The sequence below is a fragment of the Phaenicophaeus curvirostris genome, chromosome 24 (assembly GCF_032191515.1).
Source record: "Phaenicophaeus curvirostris isolate KB17595 chromosome 24, BPBGC_Pcur_1.0, whole genome shotgun sequence".
Taxonomy (NCBI): domain Eukaryota; kingdom Metazoa; phylum Chordata; class Aves; order Cuculiformes; family Cuculidae; genus Phaenicophaeus; species Phaenicophaeus curvirostris.
The window spans coordinates 1,126,439-1,149,737 of record NC_091415.1 but is presented as its reverse complement, the minus strand read 5'-3'; the positions used below and the strand labels follow the sequence as shown (position 1 = coordinate 1,149,737).

Here is a 23,299-nt window from a genome sequence, read left to right as displayed (position 1 = left end):
ATATGTACCAGTACTGAAAGCCTCATATTAAGAAGCCTTGCTTACAACCCTTCTTGTTCCTAGGAAAATCCCACTGAAATGAAGTGAGTGGCATTGTTTGATACTTGTAAAGGGATCCTCAGCTCCCAAGTTCTCTGATGTGAAGGTTTTCATGTGCAAAAGGACCCTGAGTTTTGGCAGTCTGCTCTTAAATAGTGCACAGCCTGGAGCATCTGAAGGTCCCTGTGACTCATAGGTGGGAATCTCCTAATGATCTTAGTTATTTTTATACTGCCCTGGTGCAGAGAAGCATCTCTCCGATCGCCAAGTGAACACACAAAGCTGTGGCAGTGAAGACTGTTAAGAGCGAGAGAGGAAGAGGAAAATAAAGCACAAAAAGAAGGTGAAATAGCAAGATAATATTGACATCAAGTAAAGCTGCAAGACAACAAGAAGAAAAACAGCAAAGAAAACATAACTGAAGGAGATAAAAGGATAATACAAGCAGAGGACTTCAGTAGAGCTTTCTTCTCTTCTTTCTTATTGCTTTGCAAAGAAAAATGGGACAGCAGTTCACCAATGCGCAAGGGGAGCCAGTGGAGATGGATGTTGCAGAATTGCAGGAATGGTACAAGAAATTTGTGGTTGAATGTCCCAGTGGAACCCTCTTCATGCACGAGTTCAAGCGGTTCTTTGGGGTCCAGGATAACCGTGAAGCTGCAGAGTATATTGAAAACATGTTCAGAGCTTTTGATAAGAATGGGGTAAGTAGGGAAGGGCTTTTACAGTTATTTGCCTGATAATTTGTGCACCTTCTGTGATTTGGAGGCCTTTTGGTGCAGCTCCCACACTTGTTACTGTGCTTCGGGAGACTGAAGTAAGAGTGATGGAGCTGCAAGGGCAGGTGAAGGAGCACTGCTCTGTCTGGGCTGGGAGGGATTTATTTATTCCTAAATCTGTGCACAAATTAAGGACAGAATATGCCCTTAAGGGACTAAGGATGGCTTAAAAGGCTGATGTTTAAGCAGTCACTTCTTGAGACAGTGTTGTCGAAAGATCCTCAAATAGCTGAGGCTGCTATAAAGTATTTATCTGTTATGATAGAGGGAGAATTATAGTGGGGGAAGGTCCTCTTCTGACTAGCTATATAGTGGAGAAAGCATGATATGCAGTGTGAACAGCTAACACGTGACAGAATATTGGGTTTTGCTGCTCAAAAGTGGAGGAACGCTGAACAATTTGGACTTTATGATTTTGATTCCCTCTGCTGTATTTGTTATCAGATACCTGGGAAAAGTGGATTTTCTGGTTTAGTAGCAGTTCATGTGTACCCACATACTGGTGCAAAAGAGCCTAATTCCACCCTGTGAGGTGTTAGATACTCCAAGGAAATGCTATGTGGTTGCCTTTCTCATCTTGAAACACGTAAGCAAGGCTTGGTTCGTTTTCCCTGAAGCTCTTGATCATGTTCAAAGCATGGGGTGGTTTGTTGTGTGTCAATACAGGAAAAGGGGAGACGTCTCTCATCTCTCAGACATAATAATTTCCTTTTAGCTTCCTTGGAAACCAGTGGCAATAAAAGTGGGGTTGCAAGAAAGGATTAAGAAAGCTATGGAAGATGTGGTCTCAGAATTTGAAGTTGCTAAAACACAGGTTCCTGCCAAACCCTGGAAAGGCCAGATCTAAATCCTGTTATGAAACTGGGCAGAAAGGGTTGCGGAGCAACCGGTGTGCGTAAGAGGCAGAGTCCTGCTCCGAGTTCATAGGGGTTCTCCTATGAAAACTGAAAATCTGCTTTTAAGGGACACTGGTACTTGCATATATTAAGTAAATTAAATTAGGCCAGAGTTCATGTTTTTGTTTAAATTTTCTCATGATATGTAGTTGAGTGGGACCTAAGGATTGAGCTGGATGATCTTTAAGGGGCCTTCCAACTCAAACCATTCTATGATACGATTTTATGATTATTAGTAATACAGTAAGAAAAGACAACAAATCCTAAATTGTCTCTATATGCTTGCTGACCTTTGCAATCCAGCAGTAGCAGGTTTTGGTTGCTGTTACTGATGAGCTATTGGGTGCTGGGGGAGCAGATGTGCTGCCTGGATCTTCCAAGGGTTTTGCTGCCTGGGTTGGGAGGGTGGAAAGTGAAGTGGGGCCCCAGCTCTGCTCTAGGGTGGTGTTGGTCTGCATGAGGGCTGCGTGCTGGAGGGTACGAGGGGGGCCTGCACCCCTTCCCTGGCTCTGAAGTGCTTAGGAGGATGAACATCTGATGCAAATCCTTTATTGTGGGTGTTCCCCCCTGAATGGTGGCATTTTTGTTGTCTTCCTCAGATGAATGAAGTTCAAACAAGGGGGAAGGATGGGAGAAAGGGGTGTAATGGTTGGGTATTGGTCTCATCTGTGAAGCAAGTGAGGTTGAGAATGGCAATCCCTTCCCAAAATGTTGATGCCTCCTGATCTGATGCTCATCAGCCTCCTCTTGCTCCATATCATCTGGCTTGGGGTGTTAAAATTGTTCCTTTCTGGAGTCCTGGCAGGTGTCTCCCTTACTGTGATGAAGGGGAACTGCTTTGCTCTCCACTGTCCCTCTTGGGAAGGCCTCCTTGGTGCAGAGGGGTATGGCTGTACTCACTGGTGGTCTTGGATTGGCACAAGTCTTCCATAAAGCAGAAAATAAATAGCTATCCAGTAGATTATCCTCTTGGCAGTTTTTTTATCTAGATTTCCTAAGTGGTTTTCTCTCAGCTGTACCCAGTCAAGTGCCATTCAGCTCCTTTTCTGTCTCTACAGGATAACACCATTGATTTTCTGGAATATGTAGCTGCCTTGAATCTTGTTTTACGAGGAAAACTGGAACACAAGCTGAGGTGGACATTCAAAGTGTATGACAAGGATGGGAATGGCTGCATAGATAAACCTGAGCTGCTGGAAATTGTTGAGGTAAGGAGGCATTGCCTCATCACTTATTTAGGCAATCGCAGTTCTTTGGCAATGCAATGATGTCTATGGTGCTTGTGATAATTGGGTTTCAAGGCAGCTGTGGGGAGTGATGAAGCGAGAACACCTGATCCTGGTGGAAGGGTCAAGTGCCTAGTGGTTTGGTGGAGCCTGGTGGGATGGCTGAGGGATGGGTTCAACCCACTGTGGGCATCTCAGCCTGTGCTGCTGGCCCGAGGTGCTGTGGTGGAGCTCCTGTATCTCTGCTCTGCCTCTCCTTCCCACCTTTTCACACCAAGATCCCTTGCACTGGCCAGGGGCAGAGGGTTCCCGAGTAGCTGGTGAGAATCATAGAATAACCAGGTTGGAAGAGACCCACTGGGCCATCAAGTCCAACCATTCCTACCAAAATAGAGAATAGAGAGGCACAAATTAGTACACAAACACTTTTTGTAATGCTTCCTTTCTAAGTTTATTCTGCACTAAGTTCTAATTAGTGGCTGTGTGAAGGTGAGAGGGGGGAAGGGGCTCAGCCAGTCAGACACGGGGCACCTGGGTTCCTGCTTCAGGTAAGCACCTTGGTGATGGTGCTGCTACCCTGAATCGGTGCTTATCAAATGTTTTGGGGTCTTGTGTGTAATGCGATATTGGGAAAACATCAGACACACAATCTGTGGGAAGCAGGTCCTTCTGGCTGGGAAGTGCCTGGCTTTTTCCCAGCTGCCCCAGGTGAGAGTGTTGGGGAGCTTGTCTGGGGCAGCACCAATTATAGTTTTGAGGTCAACCAGAAAAGGGCCAGAGCTTTGTTAGGCCCTTGCTAATCCGTGCTCTGGGAAGACTTCAGACAAAACCCTTCAGCCAAGGGAGTCAAGTTAATAACAACTGGGAGGTTGTCGTGGGAGGAATAGTTAAAATCTGCCCCTTGCCAGTGACAAAGTGGAACAGAAACTATGGGTCAAAGTATGTGTTAGTGCAGGTTTGATCTTGCAGCGTGGGCATGGGTTCCCTGGGAGAGAGGGCTGGGTAAATCCAGATATGCCTAGCCTCAAATGTTAGGAAAAAATCATACTCAGATGGTTTTCTCATCTGTGAAACTCTTCCCTTGTTCTTTGGTCAGACCTCAGGGTTCCTTTGCTATCTGTCAGGAAGATGGGAGGGCAGCAGCTTCAAAGAGCAAACTAAGGAACTGACAGTCTCTGTGAGCGTAAAGGTCAGAGGTTTTGTACAGGTCTGAGGCTGTTGAGTGGCAGAACTTCCTGGGAAGGTTAAAACCGCAGCCTTTGTGAGAGACCTTTACACTGTTGGGAAGATCGAGTTCACTGCTTTTCATTTCCCTCTCCCACTCCTAATCTGTGAACTTCTTTCCAGTCTATCTACAAGCTGAAGAAAGTGTGTCGGTCAGAAGTGGAGGAGAGGACCCCGCTGCTCACCCCGGAGGAAGTTGTGGACAGGATATTTCAGTTGGTGGATGAGAATGGGGATGGTAAGTGATCGATGGCTCAGATTGCATCCATGCGTAATGGGGAGTTATCTCTGCTGGGCAGACCAGCTTTAATTACTTCTGTCAATACATCGTTGAGGACTATTATGTTACTCATATTGGACACATAAGGTTTGGTTTTGGTCTGTTTCTTAAACAGAATAAGTTGGTGCAGTAGGAGGGAGTAATCTTCGTTATCGTTTCAATGTAGGATACAGGGGGGTCACTATTGTCTGGATTTTGATGCCACATGGATCTCATCCTTGAAAGCCTCTAGGGTGCAGGTCCCAAGTTGGGCACAAACAGCCTGAGCAAAGCCAGTGACTCCACTTGGATCAGAGCCTGCAGGATCAGGCTTGCAATCTCCTGGAGGAGCATGTGTAAGCAGCTGCAACAGGTCATGTTAGCTGACAGGATGGGGTAGGAGTGAATGAGGTGGGTTACAGCGTGGTGGTTTGTCTTTCAGCTGCATGGCTGAAACGTGGGGACAAAATGCATAGCTCTGATCTTATTAGCATGTTTTCTGTAACTTAGTTTTTCCTTCTGGCCTTCCTCTTGTCTTACCTGCCCTGTTTTGTCTCTCCATCCTGCATCCTTTCCATCTCTCACACAGGGCAATTGTCTCTTGATGAATTCATTGATGGGGCCAGGAAAGACCAGTGGGTGATGAAGATGTTGCAAATGGATATAAACCCTGGGGGCTGGATCTCAGAGCAGAGGAGGAAGAGTGCTATGTTTTGAAACAACTCAGCTTTGATACAGCTGAAAAAGTGATGCTGACCGTGACTGTGGCTCTGGTACCCCAGGGTGATATCAGCTTTCCTTTATAACACAAACTCAGCACCCAGATGAAAACACCGGTGGTTTAAGAAGCCGTATCTCCATCTAAAACCCAAGTGCTGCGTACTGCTGGTACCCAGAGACTATTTTATGGCCCATAATAAGTCTTTCTGTGTGCACAATACCAGGTTTGCCAGCTCATGTGTTTGGTTGCACCCCAAGGAACAAGCTTCTTGGCTTCCTGCAGCGGGTCTTGGGCAGGGTTTTTAGTCTGAGAGATGGAATTGGGAAGCGAGAAATCCTGATGCAGAGGTTTAGTCTCCAGTGCAGACTAGCATTGGCATCATTTGTGCCTGTAGAGATAAAGGCACATCAAACCAAAAGTGACAGCATAAAAGGTGCTCTGGCAGGTGTCAGGTGCTAATGGTAAATCGTAGGTAGTGATACTTTAGTGTTTAATGGTGAATGGGATTGTAAGCAGTAGCCAGAAGAGTACACGAGTTGAAGAAAAGGCGATGTGTGGGCTGGCCAGGATCCTGGTGCTGTAACTGCATCTCCCTCCTGGGGACCAGAGGCTGCTCCTTCTGCCCAGTCAGAAACAGAGGTTTCTGAAGGGGTGGAAAAAATGACATTTCCAAACACTGAGCAGCAGTGGAAACTGCACCTCTTCCTGACAGCCACGCAGGGACAGATTTGCACAGGTGGGATTCCTTTGAGCCCCTTTTTCTTACAGAATCATCACCCTCGAGCAGCTTTTCCTGCCCTCTGAAGGTTGGTGGAGCTCCAGGGCTGTCGCCTTGCTGGGAGCAGTTTAGTGTGGAAGGAGCAATAAGGGGGGAAGAGCAGAGTTCTGCTTGGCTGCCTTATCAGCAGGACCACAGGAGGGAACAAGAACAGAGAATCGGAGTTCTTGAAGCAGTACAGTGGTTTTACACTGGACTTAAATTAGCCCCAGACTGTAGATAAACAGTCAGGTTGAGGCTGAGCTCTGCTCTTCTAACCCATATCCTGCATAAGCACTTGTGTGTAGAAAGAGAATTTGAGTTGCACTAAATTTTTTTCACCTTTATTGGACTTGCTTAGCAAGAAACATCTCCCCAGGGGAATAACATGGGTTTTAATCCTTTATTTTCATTTTCCCAGGGAATTGGTGGGCCAAGTCACATTTGTGGAAATATTTGCAATCCCTTTCTTTTTGTGGCCTTTAATGATGACTAGTGGCTCTTGTTAGTTGAGTGTGCAGGTTTGCAGTCTTGTTGATTTAACCACTGTTTAAATTTAGGAACATGAGGAAGTCTTCATGGTAAGACACAGTGCTAGAGTTCAAATCCATCTGTTTCCAGTTCAAATAGCCTTTCTAGGAGTTCTCTGTCAATACACACTAGCTTGTAGCAGGTTTTCTTAACAGAGCTGGTTAGGCTTCTAGGTTGTGCTGCAAGGCAGCTGTTAAACTGTTGACTTGAGTGACAATCAGCTAAAGAGCTGAATGAAAAGATTCACTTTACTGATTTTTCTAGCCTATGGACCAATGTATCCATGGGAGAATACAAATCTAATTCCATCTCGAGCACCCCGTGAGCACATCGGTGCTTGCACAACTGAAGTGGCTGTTTGGTTCCTGTAGCTGCATCCTGCAGGTCTGTTGAAATGCTTTGAGCATTCTTGGTGTGTTCACCCGGTCAGACCAGGAGCTGTGTCCCTCACACCAGCAGTCCTGGGCCAGGGTGGTAGAGGGCATCCTAACACTGAATGTCAGTGAGTTTTGTAACACATGAACTGAATAAAGAGTTATTTATTAAAATTCTTTCTTCTGCAGTATTTATTTTTCCACTTAGAATGAAGGTGAATTGTGTGAGCACCTGAGTATTGATCAAAATTGCAGTCTTGGATGTAATGAATCTAAGGGAGGTGTTGGAGATGGTTAACCTGGTTAAGGAGAACAGAAGGCAGAGATGTGATGTTGTAGAGTAGGAAAGGGGTCTCTTCTGTTTGTGAACTTCTGAGTAATTGATAGAGACAAGTATGTAATGAGTAAAAACCCCAATTTTCAATGGAGTTTGAAGTGGGTATGATAAAGTGAGCGACAGTGCTGCAAGAGGGAGCCTGTTTTGACCCTGCCAGGCCTGAAATGGAAACCTTTAAGTAATTGGGGTTCAAAGATGGGGATGGGGAGGAGCTCTTGATCAGGGACTGCAGGGATAGGAGTGGTTTTGAGCTGGAAGAGAGGAGATTGAGATGAGATCTTAGGGAGAAATGTTTTCCTTTGAAGGGGGGGAGGCCCTGGCCCAGGTTGCCCAGAGCAGGGATGGCTGCCCCATCCCTGGAGGGGCTCAAGGCCAGGTTGGATGGGGCTTGGAGCCCCTGATCCAGTGGGAGGTGTCCCTGCACATCGCAGGGGTGGGACTGGGTAAGGTCCCCTTCTTCCCAAACCATGCTATGATTCTTAAATTTTCACCTGGGATGCTGGATGCCTCCACCTCCTCTAGCTGGGGCAGGCAGCAAATAACAGCACAGCAAATAACACTTGTGTCAGGGCTGGTGTAACACCATGGAAAATTGTTCCTCTTCTCAATCGTGTAATCTTCAGTCAAAGCTTTGTAAGGTGCTTTAGTCTTAGATCTATTTTTAGATCCGTAGGTATAAATGGTTTGATCTCCACCCAAACTCAATTCAACGGTCGCGTCAAGCTGTTGATGTCAGGCTTTTTGCATAATCCATTTTTCCAGACCTATGGCCCAGCGAGAATTGGATTTGGCTGATCGGATTTCTTCTTAGTCTAAGTTGGGAAACCGGATGGCCTGGAATAGGCAAAAGCCATGAGGTTATTTTCTGAGCTTCTCCCATCTGCTCTGACGTTTGATGCCTCTGAAGTTGGGTAGGATTGGAGGTGAAATAATCGGGTTAGAAAGTTGAAGGTGAGGGTGGCTGGTGGTGAGAGGGAACAGGAGCCGAGGAGGCTTTGCATCCTGAAATGCTTTGGAAGGTGCGTTCCCAGGGAAAGCAATGGAAGTCATGAGGCTGAGAAGGAAGAAGGATGATTACATCTCGCTCTGTGCTGAGTTCTGTTCTTTGTCTGTGCGCCGGGTGTTTGGAGAGGGGGGGCTCACCCGCAGGGAGCTGGGGTTCAGCGGCTGCCCACAGGGAAGTCTTGTGCCTCGGTCCTTCCCAAAGCACCGTGTGCAGCTTCCCTTTGATAACATCACAGCGAATACAGAGTGGCTGTGCCAGGGCTTACACAGCCCTGTGCTCATCCCTGTTTTCCTTCTCTTTGAAGGGAACAGCACCTCAGAAGGACAGAGTCCATCTCAAACGTGTTACCCCCAAAAACCTTCTATTTAAGGTGACTAATGGTGTTCTGGGATGCACGGTGTGGGAACACCAGGGCTGTGCCATAGGGTAGATGCATTCCCTGGGCATAAGAGACCTCTGGAAGGACCTGGCCAAAGACCAGTCTGATTTCTTCACCCCCTGATGCATGAGGATGTAAAAGCAGGTATTGGTATTTTAGCTGTTTGCTGTCCCAGAGCCCACCGGCTGGATTCCCAGCGCATTCCCAGGACAGCAGGGAACGTGTGGGGTGGGAAGGGGAGAGGGATGGGAATGGGAATGGGGACAGGAACAGAGACGAGATGGGATGGGGAGGTGGATTTTAAGGGCATGGTTTAGTTGGCACGGTGGGGCTGGGCTGACAGTGGGACTAGATGAGCTTAGGGGTCTTTTCCAACCTTAATGATTCTGTGATTCTATAAATTCTGCTGCAAGGAGTGTTGGGCACTGAGCAAGCAGCTCAACTGAGCTCTAAGAAGCCGGCTGCAGCCTGGTCTCTTGCAGTGCTGGAGCTGCTGGCCCATCAAAGGGTTTGTGTGCCCATCCAGCAGCGCCAGGGTGGAAACCAGGCTGCCAGGGGAGGCTGCATGAGACAGATCATCTGTCCTGCTGAAGACAGAATGATTGAAAGAGAGGAAAAAGTACAACCTCGAATAATATTGTACAATATTTTTATTAGTTTGCTTTAAGACTGGAAGTGCAAAAGCTTCCAGATAAAACAGTCAAATGAAAAAGATGCGCAGGAAAGAGTCAGAAAGTTGCTTATGAATCACAAGAATCCAGTGCTAAATAACAAGTCTTTCAGCTAGGCAAGAAATCCTTCTTGGTGTCCTGTGTTGCCTCACCGTGCCTGAATCTTGCTCCAATCAGGTGAGGAAACTCCTCTCCGGGAGCAGCCAAGGTGCGGCCCCGGCTTGGTGCAGGACGGTGGGTGGTGTGGGGGCGAAGCCGCTGCTCTCGCAGCCTCGGTTGTGCGTGTGCTGGGTCCTGGGTGCAGCCCCTGCTCGTGGGTAATTAGCACCGGCAGACGAGGTTGCTGTCCCAGGATGGATAATAAGGGGTGACTGGGTTTTATTCCATGGGGGACAATACTCGAGCCCACTTGGAGGTTGTGGTACCCATTGCTGCTTGGGTACTTGCAAGATGTTCGTGGCGCAGACGCTGCCTCTGGCCCCTCTCCAGTGGTTCTTCCCCTCTGAGCTCCGTGCGGGAGATTTGCTGCCGCTGTAGCCAAAACCACACGATGCTCAAGGATGCCACAGAGAGTAACTCGCAGGAGAGGTTGTTGTATAGGGGATAAGACGTGCAGGAATAGTCCTACAGACATCTAAAGCTTTTCCATCATGCCTTTCTGCCATTGCAGCCTTTTGTATTTCAAGGAGAATCATGCCCTGAAAGTTCAGCTAGTTGTTAAAAAAGGCACCATTGTATGTTTTTTATGCTTTTAAACAAAGAAAAGCCACTGCGTTCACCACTCCACTGCTCTCCTTTTTCTGGCTCAGATGTTTTTACCTTCTATTATTGCTAATGATTGCTAATATAATAATAAGAAATCAGAGAACAAGCGACCAAAACTGGTGATCTCCTGCTCTAGAAATGTGTGTGGGAAGAGAAGGTTCGAGTCTGCTTTTAAGGTGTCCTTGGGGCCCCCCTGGCCTAGGCAAAGCACCGGGCAGCCCTGGGGTTTGTCCCCTACAGCTGTTGCCCACGGCCTCGGCGTGAATTTTGAGCCTCTCTCAGTGCATTCTCTGCCCACACCTCATCATGCTGCATCCCCTGCCCAGGGAGGTGAGGCTCTCCCCCCTTTCTGCTCAGCAGCAATTCCAGAGCCCTGGCACAGCGGGTGGCAGTCCTGGGGGTGGCTGGGGGCTTCCAGCGTGCTGAGCAGCTGGCACAGAGTCCCAGCATTGCAGCAGCAGCCTCTCCTCTCGCCGGCTGGTGCAGCGGTGGTGGTACAGCCAGGGCAGTGCCCGCTGAGCTCCAGGCCCCCCAGCCCCTCAGCCAGGGGAGCGCTGCCTTCAGAGCAGATCACGGTCCCTGCACTAGTGGGATGGTCTATTGCTTGTTACACTGGTGCTGGGACAGCTCACCAGCTCCCACAGCCTGATTTGTTTTAATAATGCAAAAGGGAAAAAGTAGAGATGGAGAGGAACGCATCCCAGGAGCCTACTGGGCGGTGTTGGCTGCCTGCGCCATCTCTTGTGGGCTCTTCCCGTCATTCTGGATCAGCTGCACGATGTGTGTCAGGTCCAGGCTGCGGGTGAGGATGTCGAGCAGCACTTCGTCCTTCTGTACCCCATCCATGAACTCTTCCAGGGAGAGCTCGCCTGCGAGAGCACGGTCAGAAAAGGTCAGTGAAATCCTGCCACCTTTCTTTCCTTGTCTACAGGAAAGCCGGGGAGGGGCTCTTGATCAGAGAGGGCAGGGATAGGGCAAGGGGAAATGGTTTTCAGCTGAGACTGAGATGAGATCTTAGGGAGAAATGTTTTGCTGTGAGGGTGGGGAGGGCCTGGCCCAGGCTGCCCAGAGCAGGGGTGGCTGCCCCATCCCTGGAGGGGTTCAAGGCCAGGTTGGATGGGGCTTGGAGCCCCTGATCTAGTGGGAGGTGTCCCTGCCCAGGGCAGGGGTGGGAGTGGGTGGGCTTTGAGGTCCCTTCCCACCCAAACCATTCCATGATTCTAAGAAGGTTCCTATGGGAGCTGAGCCTTCACGCAGAGCTGCTCTCTGCAGGCTCTCCCCCAGTGTCCTGCTGTTTGGGACATCCAGGACCTGGCATCCCTCTGGCAGACCAAACTGCAGGTAAGGGGGCAGCAGAGGCAGAGGCAGTATCTGGCATCGCATAAGAAAGTTCCTCACCGTCTCCATTTATATCAATTTTGTCAAACACCATGTTCGTGAATTCCTCAGCCGTCATCGTTTCATTGCATCGATTGATGGCTCGAATAGCCTGGAGGGAAAGGACACAGAGAGCAAGGGCTGAGCACTGTGGGCTTTGTGTGTCTGTCAGTACAAGCACTAAGCAGCCTGACGTGAGAAACCAAACTTTTCTGCAGGAATAAGTCCTTTCTAAAAAACTGGAGACTAAAATAACTTTAAGAGGCAATCAATGCATTAAAAGATTAAGCAGGCACACTGGGATAAGCCAAGAGCCGTTCACCTCTGCAAATCCTTAGATTAAAGCCAAGTGCTTATCTGAGCCTGGGTTTCGGTGGATGTGGTTAAACAAGGGGCTGCTGCGTGTCGGAGCGTGCAGGTGCCGTGGGGTGTTGGAGACAGGTCCGGCCAGGAGGCCAGCCCGGTGGGAGGACGTGCAGAGGACACGCAGCTGGTTTGGGCAGTGCCTGCTAATTTACCAGGGAGTTGTCTTTCAGGCTGGAATATTCCTGTTACGACCTTTCTGTCTACCTGTGCTTAATAACCATCGTCTGCAAAAGAAGGTGGAAAAAGCAGAGCCCGCTCACTTTGATGATGTTCAGCAGTTCTCCCCGGTCAATGCAGCCATTCCCGTCCACATCGTAAAGCTTGAAATACCATCGCAGCTTCTGATCCACCTTCCCTTTCAGGACCAGGCTCAGGGCTGCCACATACTCCATAAAATCTATGTAGCCATCCTAAAAGCAGAAGGTGAGAAGCCAGGTGAGATTAAAAGCCAAGAGTCAGACAGTAAGTGATTTTCCTGGTTGCTATGGAAGTTCCTACTGGAAGCAGGTGGCCGGCATCTCGAGGGCAGGGGTTAGGGAGCACGGCAGAAGCACCAGGCACAGGTCCCAGGGCAGTGGTGGAGTCCCCGTCCCTGGAGGTGTTAAAAAACGTGCAGATGTGATGCTTTAGGACATGGTTTAGTAGGCACCGTGGGGCTGGGCTGATGTTTGGAATGGATGATCTTAGAGGTCTTTTCCAACCTCAACGATTCCATGGATCCCCTGCACACCCACAGTTAAAGCCAGTGCGCCCTATGGTGAGGGCTCCACGTTGAGCTGTGCAGACCCATTATGTGTTGATAATGAATGAACCTGGTGCCTGGATTGGGGACTAACGAAGCCTTGAAAGGCTGTCTGAGCTGAATCGCTTTGTGCAAAGCTGTGGTAACTCAGAGGTCAAAGAGGAACAGGCTTATGGGGATGAACCCTGAAGGATTACCTAACATTATCCCGTCTGTGCACACCTACTGCTCTCCCCTACTGTGCAGGGACCTCACGCAAACCTCCAGGAGAGGAACAAACCCAGGAACTGCCCCAGCACGTTGCTGGCATCTTGGGCTGGCAAGGCTGCTCTGTCCCTGTGCTGTTTGCGTGTCTGCTTCATGTTTGGTCCCATCAAAAGCACAGTTTAATCTCTGCCTCTCCTCCTAGGTGTTTGCCCACCGCTGGCACACGCTGTGGCATTAGGATTATCCAGCTGGGTACGCAGAGGGCTCACCAGCCATAAGCTGGGCTGGGGTGAGCTCACGTGCCACCAACCCACCTCCAGCCACCGGCTCGTGATGTCCACAACTCTGAGGAAACCTGCTAAAATGTGGAGTGCCCACCACGGAGCATCTCGACGGCACGCACCGTTGAGATACAAAGCACTTTGAAGGGACAGGCTGCCCAGGGAACTGGTGGAGTCCCCATCCCTGGAGGGCTTCAAAGAACATGTGGCCGTGGCACTTCAGGACATGGTTTAGTAGGTATGGTGGGGCTGGGCTGACGGTTGGACTGGATGAGCTTAGAAGTCTTTTCCATCCTTTATGGTTCTATGAAAATGGCACGTACTGTAAGCCATTCCCTCCTTTGGGAGGGAATAAGCCAGGGGTTTGTCATGAACAAAGCCACCGCGCTGCGGGGCTGGTTCAAGAAGAGATCATCTGCTTTATCCTGCTGCTGCAGCAGCCAGATTAGGTATAAATAGCTCCCGAGTCCCATTCCCAGCAGGATTTCCTGCGCATCAATTCCCTCTCCAGGCATGCGTTCAAACACAGGACAGTGGGTGAGGTAAAGGCCAAGCACAAACCAAACACCTGAAGGATTTGGGGTCTGACCTGTATTCTTTTCAGTGGGATTAAGCCCACTAAAGCCCTTTGGGTTGCCATAAAGTATATTCCTCTTCCCACAGGAGGTGCAATTGCAAACCATTTGCAAGTAAAGGAGGATGTTGTTTCCTCTCAGAGATGCATCATCCATCTGCTTCTGAGCAGGGGAAACAGCGCTCCCGAACGCCTGCAGGTGCTCCAGGACTGTCCCGCTCCGGGGTCCAGCACAGTGAGAGCCCAACGTGCAAAGCCTCTCTGTGGGGATCAAAGAGCCCGAGCTCCTTATCGGATGGGACTGAGCCCAGGTAATAAAATCAATGAGATTGTGATCCACTTGTAATTGAAAACAATAGAAAACCAACCCCGCTCTGTTCTGCAAACCAATGCTCACACCATGCTGTGCGGCTTGGGAACGCGCTGTTCCTGCAGGAACTCAGCGCTCCTTCTCCCACAGCTTGCTTGTTCCTCACTGTCACAGCATGCGATACTGAAGGATTAAAGGACGTTTCATTTTAAAGGTATCCCAGAGCAGCAGATAAACCCCCACAATTTGAATAATTTAAAAGGGAAATCTTGGCTGCCCCATCCCTGGAGGGGTTCAAGGCCAGGTTGGATGGGGCTTGGAGCCCCTGATCCAGTGGGAGGTGTCCCTGCCCAGGGCAGGGGTTGGGACTGGATGGGCTTTGAGGTCCCTTCTGACCCAAACCATTCCATGACCCAGATCAGTCAGCACATGAGGAGTTTCTGGTGATATTTTTTACCTTTCATAACTGATCTTAAAGTTTCTGAGGCCCCAGAGGATCAGACCATGCACACTTGGAGACACGTCTACTTCGCATACACCCCAATACACCACACGCCACTGAGGGAGGGAGCAGAGCGCAGCCCATCCTGGCACGGACCGAGTGGGAAGGACAATATTTACCTTATTAAAGTCAAACGTCTCAAACATTTGCTCAACGTATGTGTTCGCTGACGGACTCAGGTTTTTCAAGCCAAAAAACTGTTTGAACTCATAGAGGGTAAGCTGGCCAGAAGGACACTCCGTCATGAACTTCTTGTACCACTGGTGGCATTCGGTCGTGCTCAGCTCCTCCACGGATTTCCCGTCCATGTTCCCCATCCCCGCACCAAGCGCTGGTCACTTTGCAGCAAAAAGAATGGGTGTCTTGTGGAATTTGAGGGCTTGCTTTTAAATTCTGCTTCTTGTCTTTCAAGTCCAAATGTCCCCAGCACTGCAGGGATGGCAGTATCTGAAAAACCGAGCTGCCTTGCGCGTGTCCTGTCCCGATTCTGTGCTGGTGGTGATGGAAGCAGAAGACACTTCTCGCCAGGAAAATTCAAAAGTACAAAACCTTCTTCCGACAGGAGGGTGACATTTAAGTACCCTGCAAATCCCTCCCCGGCCAATGAGGCTCAGGGGGGCGACTGGCTCCTGCCAGGCATTAGGAGTTTGGGGTTAAAAATAGAAGGGAGGTAAAATGGGAAAGTCTTGGAGATTACAGGGCCAGCAGGAGATTATAGAGGTGGAATTTTCTCCATGATGGTGTAATCTCCTAATCCACTTCATTTATGATTTTGTGTGGGGTCACATGAGCAATAACTTTTGCACCAATATGAGTAAGAAGAAAGAGAAAACCTCTCAAGGTTTCTGTAGTGTTACTGTTTTGTCTCCCAAGGACTTATTCTGGCCAGAGGCTTTCTAGACAGGGCCCTGCATTTGAGCCTGAAGTTCAGAGAGAGGGAAGCATCCTTGCAGCCCCTGTAAGTGATGCTGTATCAGGGTAAATTTGGTGCGCTGAGCCAAACATAGAAACATAATTCTGTTGAATAGTAAAGCTTTAAGTGCTCTAAATGCAGACACAAGATGCTACGATGACCTCCCGAAAGGGAAGGCCCCTCTCCACCCAACTGCCAGGTCCCCACGTTCACTCCTCTGGTCCTACCAGCCGCGCGTTTCTCCCTCAGAATCACCCCACACATCCTGGGATCGCATCCTGGCTGCTGCACTAGTGCCAGTGGAGTGGAATCCAGCTTTGATTTCCATTTACGATGAATTACCATGAGAAATTCTCTGTGTAAACAGGACCAAAACTGATGTTATTTTGGCTCTGACACACAGCATTCAGGGATAGACTGGGAGATCAAAAACTAGATCCTCCACTAGTGATGAAATGGGTGTGAGTTACTGGATCTCCATCCGCAGAGTCTGTCTTACAACACTTATATTTTCACATCTGATGACTTTAAACCAAAGAGCCCAGCTCTCATGCACTGCAGAGCTTAGTGTCGCTTCCGCACTGAAGGAAATTAGGAACCACTCTGCTAAAGCAGGTGGCATTACACAATGGTAAAACAGTTATGAAAAAGGAATTAGGCTGAGAAAAGCTAATTGGATGTGCTAATCCTGCAGCTCTCCAGCGAGGTGAGCTGTCGCTGAGTGCCCTGGGCTCTGACCCAAGGGGACGTGCCAGGGATTGCCCCTCCCAAAGCACAGAGAGGGGTTGCAATAGCTGAGCATTCATTAGTGGCAGAAGGGTTTTGTGTTAAACATGGATACAGGCTCACCAACTGTTTTAAGCACTTTCTAATGGTGCATCCAGTTCCTCAAAAGAGCAAAGCAAACGCTCAACAGTTTCACGCTGCTTTCCAGGGAAAAGATGTAGGGATATGCCAGCTGAATTTCAGCTCCTATTGCCATTTCATTTGGAGTGAAACCTGCTTTTCCATTCACTAAGAATAATACTATTTTACCTGCATCTAGGCAAGCTTAGGGAAAGAAGTCCTTTCAAAGAGGGAGCAGAATTTAGACTCAGCTGAAGAAGCTGGTGAACCTTTTCCAGGTTTTGCAGCGTGTGCAAAGGCCAGGCTCATGCAGATGAGCAGGACTGGCCATCCCTGCAGTGCCATGCACTGCTGACACCCACCTCCGTGAAAACAGTTGGTATAAATGCCAGGACAAGTCAGACTGGGTTTTCAGAGCAAAACCCACACTGTGTGTTTTTCTGGGGAGCAGTGACATGGCCTCACCACTCGTTCCTCAGCTCACATGCTCACTGCTGGTTGTAAATCAAGCACTCAATGGGAAGCTGAAGGCACACCGGTCTCTGGTTTCATTGCTTAGGGTTTATTGCTCTCAGATATCGCTTCGTGCCTCGGATGGGTCCCCATTTCACAATGTTTGCACTTGAGATGTCCATCACCTTCCTGGTGTGATCGGTGCTGCAGTTGTAGTGGTACCCGCAGGTTGGCTTCTGCGCGGTGTAGAAGGGTCTGTACGAGTTGGAGATGCGTGGTTTGTAGAAGACAAACTTGAAGGAGTCAGGCTGACGGCCCCCAAAGTGGGCAACGAAAGGCATGATGCGAGTGTCCAAAGTCTGGTCCTTGCAATGATGTGCTGGAGGCTGCTGGCTCGTTGGGGTGGGTGGCGTGTGAGAGACCTCCTGTGTTGCCTTGGTGTCCTCCATCCCCTTTGGTCTTTTGCAGGCTTTGACAGAGGCTTCTGGTGGTTTAGTCACCTGTGGAGTGAAGAACCCAGACAGATGCATTGTGATTGCCCCCACACTTTTCCACCCTCATGAGAGCTTAAGGTGTGCTGGTGACCAAAAGGCAGAAAGTTAAGCAAACCGGGAGAGCCAGAGGGCTTATGCTGGCTGCAAGGGCAGCCAACAGAGGGTAAATGCTGAGAGGTCAGGTATTTTTATTTGGTTAAAAGTCCAAGGAGGTGTTATTTAAAGAGAAAGCGAGTTTAAAATCAAATGAACTGGAAATAAGGTAGCGACTTGGTGAAAAGAAAGTGAAGTGTACTGAGGTAACGCACATGATGAGACTCAGAGGTCTTGATCCTCTCTTGCATCTCAGCTAGTTATTTGTAACAGTGCAGAGTGGATATAAAGCTTTTGATGTTCCTGCTGTCGGTCTGACCTGCCTTACCCATTCATCACTTGAGGGTGATACGGCTGGACTTGATGATCCTAGAGGTCTTTTCCAACCTCAGTGATTCTATGTTTCTATACTAAGTTTTGGCACAGAGGAGCCCCAGCCCCAGATCAAGGTCTCATTTCTAATAGCTATAAATGACCACAGTACATGCTCCTTGCAGAGTCTTCTCCAAACCACAGCTGGGATAAAACCATCTTGACCCACAAGATGAGGGTATCGGTGATGGCAAACACAGCATCATCCTTTGCAGACCCAGCTCAGCAGGCTCCTGGTCCCGCTGCAGGCACCTAACACCACCCTGCGCCCCTTCTCACCATCCTAATTGTTTTTGCTGTAGATCTTAGTGGATATTTCCCCCTCCAAAATGGGAAAAACAGGGTTGTTGACTCTTGTGAGGCAAGCTCTTCCTTGTCATCAGCTGGGTCACATCTTTGAAGCCTTGGAGAGCACTGTCAGTGCCATCGGTGAGCGTGGGGGACCAGGGGACACAGAAACATTTTGTCACCCATGGCTGCTCCAACACTGTGCTTGACTGGGAAAGCACTTCTGCTTGTTATTTAACCATGACTCAGTTATCTTGTTTTCATTGATGACACCTCTGTGCTCATGGAAACTCGCTCTGCCCCTGGCAATTATCCGATTTACTCCCAGGCGTCCTAAATAAACGCTTTAATGTCTTCTGCTTTATTTTTAACCTTGTAAAGAGGTTTCCTAGTTTCCGTGACGCTTTGCCTTACTTGCTGCTCTATTTCTGTTCCTTGTAGGTGGCTCTGAGCGCTGGCCCCTAAACCTATTAGAGGGGGACACCTGCAAATTCGTTAGAAATCTCTTTAAAGCCTTGGAGGGAAATTACCAGATCCACCTCCCAGGTTCACTACCTCTTTTTGTCACTCATTTCCCCAAGACAGCCTCCTGGCAGATGCTTGAAAGGCTGCGTTGCTGGAGGTCAGGACAAATGTTGTGTCAGCAGTTACTGCTGCAAGGAATAATCAGTCCTGTTTTTCCATAGAGGATAAAATAGTGGGATTTTGACTCCTGAAGAGCAGATTTTACACCACATCAGCATGTTTTGCATATCCCTGCTCAGTACACACTTGCATTTGTTCAGAAATTATTATATTCACCTCGATGCACGATTCTAACACATGGCTTTTCTCGCTTTGGGAGATAAGGGACAAGTACACACACGACTGCGCTGCCGCAACCGCATCCACCCAGCAGGGAGGCATTAACATTATTAAAGCATCGGGGTGTGGAGGTGAAGCTGTAGCTACTTTGAAAACCCAACTGCTAAGTCATGTAGATGCTTTTGAGATGGACAAGCCTCGCCTGCTCCTGGGCTGGTGGTTGTTGCCGGTGATGGGGAGGACACCACGCCGGGCATCAGGCTTTGCTCTTGCGATGGGGTTTGTCTGCCTTGGGGGTTCCTGCTCATCCTTTGGGGCATCTAAAGCTTGGCAGAAATATCTCTCGTGCCCGGGTGAGAGCAGCTTCTTACGTGATTGTCTTACTTGAGGGGAAACACCAGCTCAATGACCACAGCGCTATTTCTGGCACTGCCGGAGCCCTGTGCCTGAATTTAGAGTCCCACCTAATCCTATTGCGTTCAGCCATACCTTTAGAGATCCCTAATCCCTCCCAAATTGTTTGTTGCCTCCCAGGGGAGATCCCCACGGGTCAGGTCACGGAGAGAAGAGTGACTTCAATAACCAGGGAAGCACGAAGGGTTCAGACATCCACCCTGGATGAAGCGTTCCGCTGGGCGGCTGCGGTGCTGCTCCCTGCACTGCGCAGCTGCCAGTCCCCGCTCCCACGCTCATCGCTCTTCCCTGCGAAGCCATCCCAGGACTATCAGGTGGCGTTTGCTCCCAGCCCTTGGCAGCTACAGGGGTGAAGCCAGCTGGCAGCCGAGCAGCCGGGCGGGTTTGTGCCGCAGGGGAGGGACAATGCATCACGCTGACACCCTTTTGCCCTGGCCACCCACAGGCAAGGGTCTTCTAGACCCCTTCCTAGGGGAATTGGAGTTCCTTCTGCCAAACCGTGAGCCAAGGGCTCCCACCTGTGAGGTTGTCTCCTTGCCAGGGACCCTGGCACGCGGGGCTGCCTGGCGTGGGGGTTGGAGGCATCGCTGTCCCGGGGGTCAGCGCCAGCCGAGGGGGCTGCTCGGGGCCATTGTGACCTCCGAGGGGTCATCGGGGGGGAGGCTGGAGGCAGCGTGGGCAGTGCCAGCTGTCAAGGCCACCAGGGACGCGCAGAGCCACGGTGACGACTGAGGTGTCACCAGGCTGAGCAGGGCTCCTCAGGCATAGGGTGTGGAGGAGCGCAGGGGCTGAAAATTAGGAAGGTGCTGTTTCTTCCGAGCTGATGGGACAGGGGAAGAGTTGATGGAAACCACCGCTGCTGCCCATCACCCAGAGCACTCTGGGCTGCTCTGCTGGCCCTGCCACCCCCAACAAATCATGTCTTTTGCTGCACAGACCCGTTCCCTGCCACAGACATGAACTGTTCCTCTTTCCACAGGTGCTTTTTGCTGTTCTGCAGCCATGCACGAGGATTTCTCCTCCCACTCCTCCTTCCTTTGGGTCTGGCTGGGAACTGTGCTTCACAAGCACTTTGCACACCTGCAAAGTCAGATCTGCAGTGCAGCTCCTTACACTGATGCAAAAGCAGATTGTTCTGGGGTGTTTACCCATCTCAGGATCAAAGGCAGCCCCACACCGCGGTGCGTTACATCAGAGCAGCGCTCACATGGCCATTTCTATGCTATAAAACCTGCTGGTGATCTTCCAAGTGCTTTCCAGCGCTTTGTGTCCAGCCCACCGGTTCCTGGATTTGCGTGGCCTCTGTCGCTCAGGAGACTGCAGCAAAGTGAAAGTTCTCCCCTAAAAATACAGTCATGGCACCGACGTGGGCATCTTCTCTGTGTCCTTTGAGTTTGCACCGTGCTGAAGTCAGCCCAGCTCCACACCCAGCACGTTCTTCTTGCTGGTCCTGAGCTGCTTCTGGGGGAGGTTCATGCTTTACTGGGAGGCTCTTTTGGAATTGTTCAGCAGCCTGTGTTTACTGGCATAATAAATTCACCTCAAAACACACATCCCTTCATGTTGTGAGGAGGATGTTTTCTTACGCTCACCACCCAGGGTGAGGCAGGAGCGTCGTTGGTGGGGTGGCTCGGGTGCAGCTCTGGATCCCTCCTGCCCCAGGGGAGAGGAAACCTTGGGAGCAGCTGTCAGGGAGCTGAATCACGCTTTCCCCTTCCCACAGAGCATCGCCACAGCCCTGCAGCCCCTTTGAAGTCTCTCTAGTTTTGTGGGACACCTGCATGCAGGAGCCCCGTGTTCTTCATTCCGTGGGTTTTATTGGCTTCTTTTCTTAAAATAGTTCATCTTCTCCTTCCACTTTTCCCTGACCTTGTCTCTCTTCATATGGTGCTCAGTTTAGTCCATCAAAGACTGTGGATGTCAGGGACTGTGCAAACCTCGCCTGTCTTCCTTGAATGATGGAATCATGGAATGGTTTGGGTCAGAAGGGACATCAAAGCCCATCCAGCTCTGTTACCCTGCCCATGGCAGGGACACCTCCCACTGGATCAGGGGCTCCAAGCCCCATCCAACCTGGCCTTGAACCCCTCCAGAGATGGGGAGGTCTCTGCTAAACCATGGCCATGGGTCCCCGCGCTGTGCTCCCTGCACAGCGAGCTCCGGGCGTGCAGCAGTTGGATTCTTGCAGGATTAGTCCCTCTCCCTGTCTCACCCAAAGCGCAGTTAAGATAACTGTCGGGAAGGGTGCGAGTCCCGCTAATTGCAGCCCTTGCACACGGAGCCGTCCCGGCAGCATCGCTTGCTGCTCTGAGAGCGGATTTCGAGAGCACATGGAGCCTCCTCGATCCCCGCTGGGAAACGGCATCCAACGAGCCGGATGGAGCTGCAGACCCGACCAAATTGCCTGGAATAATTATAGCCCCTTCATTGCAGCCGCGAGATTGAATCCACACAGCACAACATTTCACCTCTCCCTTCCTTTCTGCATTTGTTATTCATGCTAATTCTCTTTATTTTGTGACAATTTATGCCAGATTTTCTTTTAGAAATAGCATAACAATGCTCATTTCTCATTGCTTCTGTGTGATTTAATGCCTTCCCCTACTCTGTTCTTTGTAGCAAAGAAAAGCTGCAAAAAGCTTAATTTCAAAGTGACTAAATAAGTGCCCTTATGCCTGGGGAAAGCAATCTGTATCATTTTGACTCTCAAAACGTAGTAGAAATAGACATGGATATAAACTGGGATGGTCTTACCCTGAAGCTGTGTTTCACAGTTAATGTTTTGACAGTGCTTTTGGGTTTAAAGTTCTCCAGGGTTTATTAATAACCAATGTTACCCATTAACTCCGGTTTTACCTGCAGAAAATCGTGGCGATGTTAGACCCTTGCTTTTGCACGTGAAACGAGAAATGATTTGGAGTCAAGAACAGCTGTATTCAAGCTTTTGTATCGAAAGTATCCTGGATCCTGATGATGTCTTCACAAGACCTCCCTCCTTGTCAGGGAGGGCAGGGATAGGGCGAGGGGGAACGGTTTCAGCTGAAAGAGGGGAGAGTGAGATGAGGTTTTAGGGAGAAATGTTTTCCTGTGAGGGCGGGGAGGCCCTGGCCCAGGTTGCCCAGAGCAGGGGTGGCTGCCCCATCCCTGGAGGGGTTCAAGGGCAGGTTGGATGGGGCTTGGAGCCCCTGATCCAGCGGGAGGTGTCCCTGCCCGTGGATGGGCTGGGACTGGAGGGGCTCTGGAGACACCCCAGCCCTGCTGAGCGAGGCTGCCCCCTGCTTTAGAGGAGGGGTGGGCGGGATGAGCTCCAGCAGCCCTTCCAGCCTCGTTCACGCCGGGTCTCTGGGACTGAGCCCCTCAGGGCCCCATGGAGGAGGGCGGGGCCGCGCGCCTGGGGGCGGGGCTACACGGCAGTGGGCGTGACCAGATGAGTGTGGGCGCGATCACGTGATTGGGGCGTGGCCAGGCAGTGTGAGGGTGACTGGCCAATGGGGCGTGGCTACCGCGTCGGGGGCGTGGCCTGTCGGCTCGTGGGCGCGTCCTGATGGTTGGGGGCGTGGTCAGATGGGGCGTGGCCACACGGGTGGGGGCGTGGCCATCCCTCCCCACAAGAAGGATGTTGAGGCCCTGGAGAGAGTCCAGAGAAGAGCAACGAAGTTGGTGAAGGGGCTGGAGAACAGGCCTGATGAGGAAGGGCTGAGAGAGCTGGGGGTGTTTAGCCTGGAGAAGAGGAGGCTGAGGGGAGACCTCATTGCTCTCTGCAACTACCTGAGAGGAGGTTGTGGAGAGGAGGGAGCTGGGCTCTTCTCCCAAGTGACAGGGGACAGGACAAGAGGGAATGGCCTCAAGCTCCGCCAGGGGAGGTTTAGAATCGTGGAATCATAGAGCCATCAGGTTGGAAGAGACCCACCAGATCATCGAGTCCAACCATTCCCATCAATCACTAAATCACGTCCCTCAGCACCTCGTCCACCCGTGCCTTAAACCCCTCCAGGGAAGGGGACTCAACCCCCTCCCTGGGCAGCCTATTCCAGGGCCCGATGACCCTTTCTGTGAAATATTTTTTCCTAATGTCCAGCCTGACCCTCCCCTGGCGGAGCTTGAGGCCATTCCCTCTCATCCTGTCCCCTGTCCCTTGGGAGAAGAGCCCAGCTCCCTCCTCTCCACAAGCTCCTCTCAGGCAGTTGGAGAGAGCAATGAGGTCTATGCAGAGAGCAAGGAGGCGTGGCCTGTCTGTGAGGGGCGTGTCCAGGTGGGGGGCGTGTCCAGGTGGGGTGGTTACCTGTGTGGGCGTGTCCC

General features: G+C 50.4%; 2 protein-coding genes across 2 annotated transcripts; one reads left to right on the top strand and one right to left on the bottom strand.

Annotated features, from left to right (window-relative positions):
• The first annotated feature begins 509 nt into the window (after positions 1–509).
• GUCA1B (guanylate cyclase activator 1B) lies at positions 510–5,537 on the top strand. The gene is made up of 4 exons (XM_069875614.1): positions 510–743; positions 2,773–2,922; positions 4,288–4,402; positions 5,013–5,537. Exons 1-4 carry the CDS (start codon positions 540–542, stop codon positions 5,138–5,140), a joined length of 597 nt encoding a protein of 198 aa, XP_069731715.1. The 5' UTR covers positions 510–539; the 3' UTR covers positions 5,141–5,537.
• Positions 5,538–10,499: 4,962 nt separating this feature from the next.
• On the bottom strand, positions 10,500–14,882 carry GUCA1A (guanylate cyclase activator 1A). Its single transcript, XM_069875828.1, has 4 exons — positions 14,443–14,882; positions 11,968–12,117; positions 11,363–11,453; positions 10,500–10,833 (listed from the first exon to the last, which is right to left on the bottom strand). The coding sequence occupies exons 1-4, from the start codon at positions 14,638–14,640 to the stop codon at positions 10,673–10,675; spliced, it is 600 nt and encodes a 199-aa protein (XP_069731929.1). The 5' UTR covers positions 14,641–14,882; the 3' UTR covers positions 10,500–10,672.
• Between the last annotated feature and the right edge of the window lie 8,417 nt (positions 14,883–23,299).

Bases quoted from the DNA above. Each gene is read 5' to 3' on its own strand.
- GUCA1B (XM_069875614.1), top strand. From the start codon at position 540: ATGGGACAGCAGTTCACCAATGCGCAAGGGGAGCCAGTGGAGATGGAT. The intron at 744-2,772 runs GTAAGTAGGGAA...CTGTCTCTACAG, and splicing joins GAGCTTTTGATAAGAATGGG to GATAACACCATTGATTTTCT. The intron at 2,923-4,287 runs GTAAGGAGGCAT...ACTTCTTTCCAG, and splicing joins AGCTGCTGGAAATTGTTGAG to TCTATCTACAAGCTGAAGAA.
- GUCA1A (XM_069875828.1), bottom strand. From the start codon at position 14,640: ATGGGGAACATGGACGGGAAATCCGTGGAGGAGCTGAGCACGACCGAA. The intron at 12,118-14,442 runs GTAAATATTGTC...TTCTGCTTTTAG, and splicing joins AGACGTTTGACTTTAATAAG to GATGGCTACATAGATTTTAT. The intron at 10,834-11,362 runs GTGAGGAACTTT...GTGCTCTCGCAG, and splicing joins AATTGATATAAATGGAGACG to GCGAGCTCTCCCTGGAAGAG.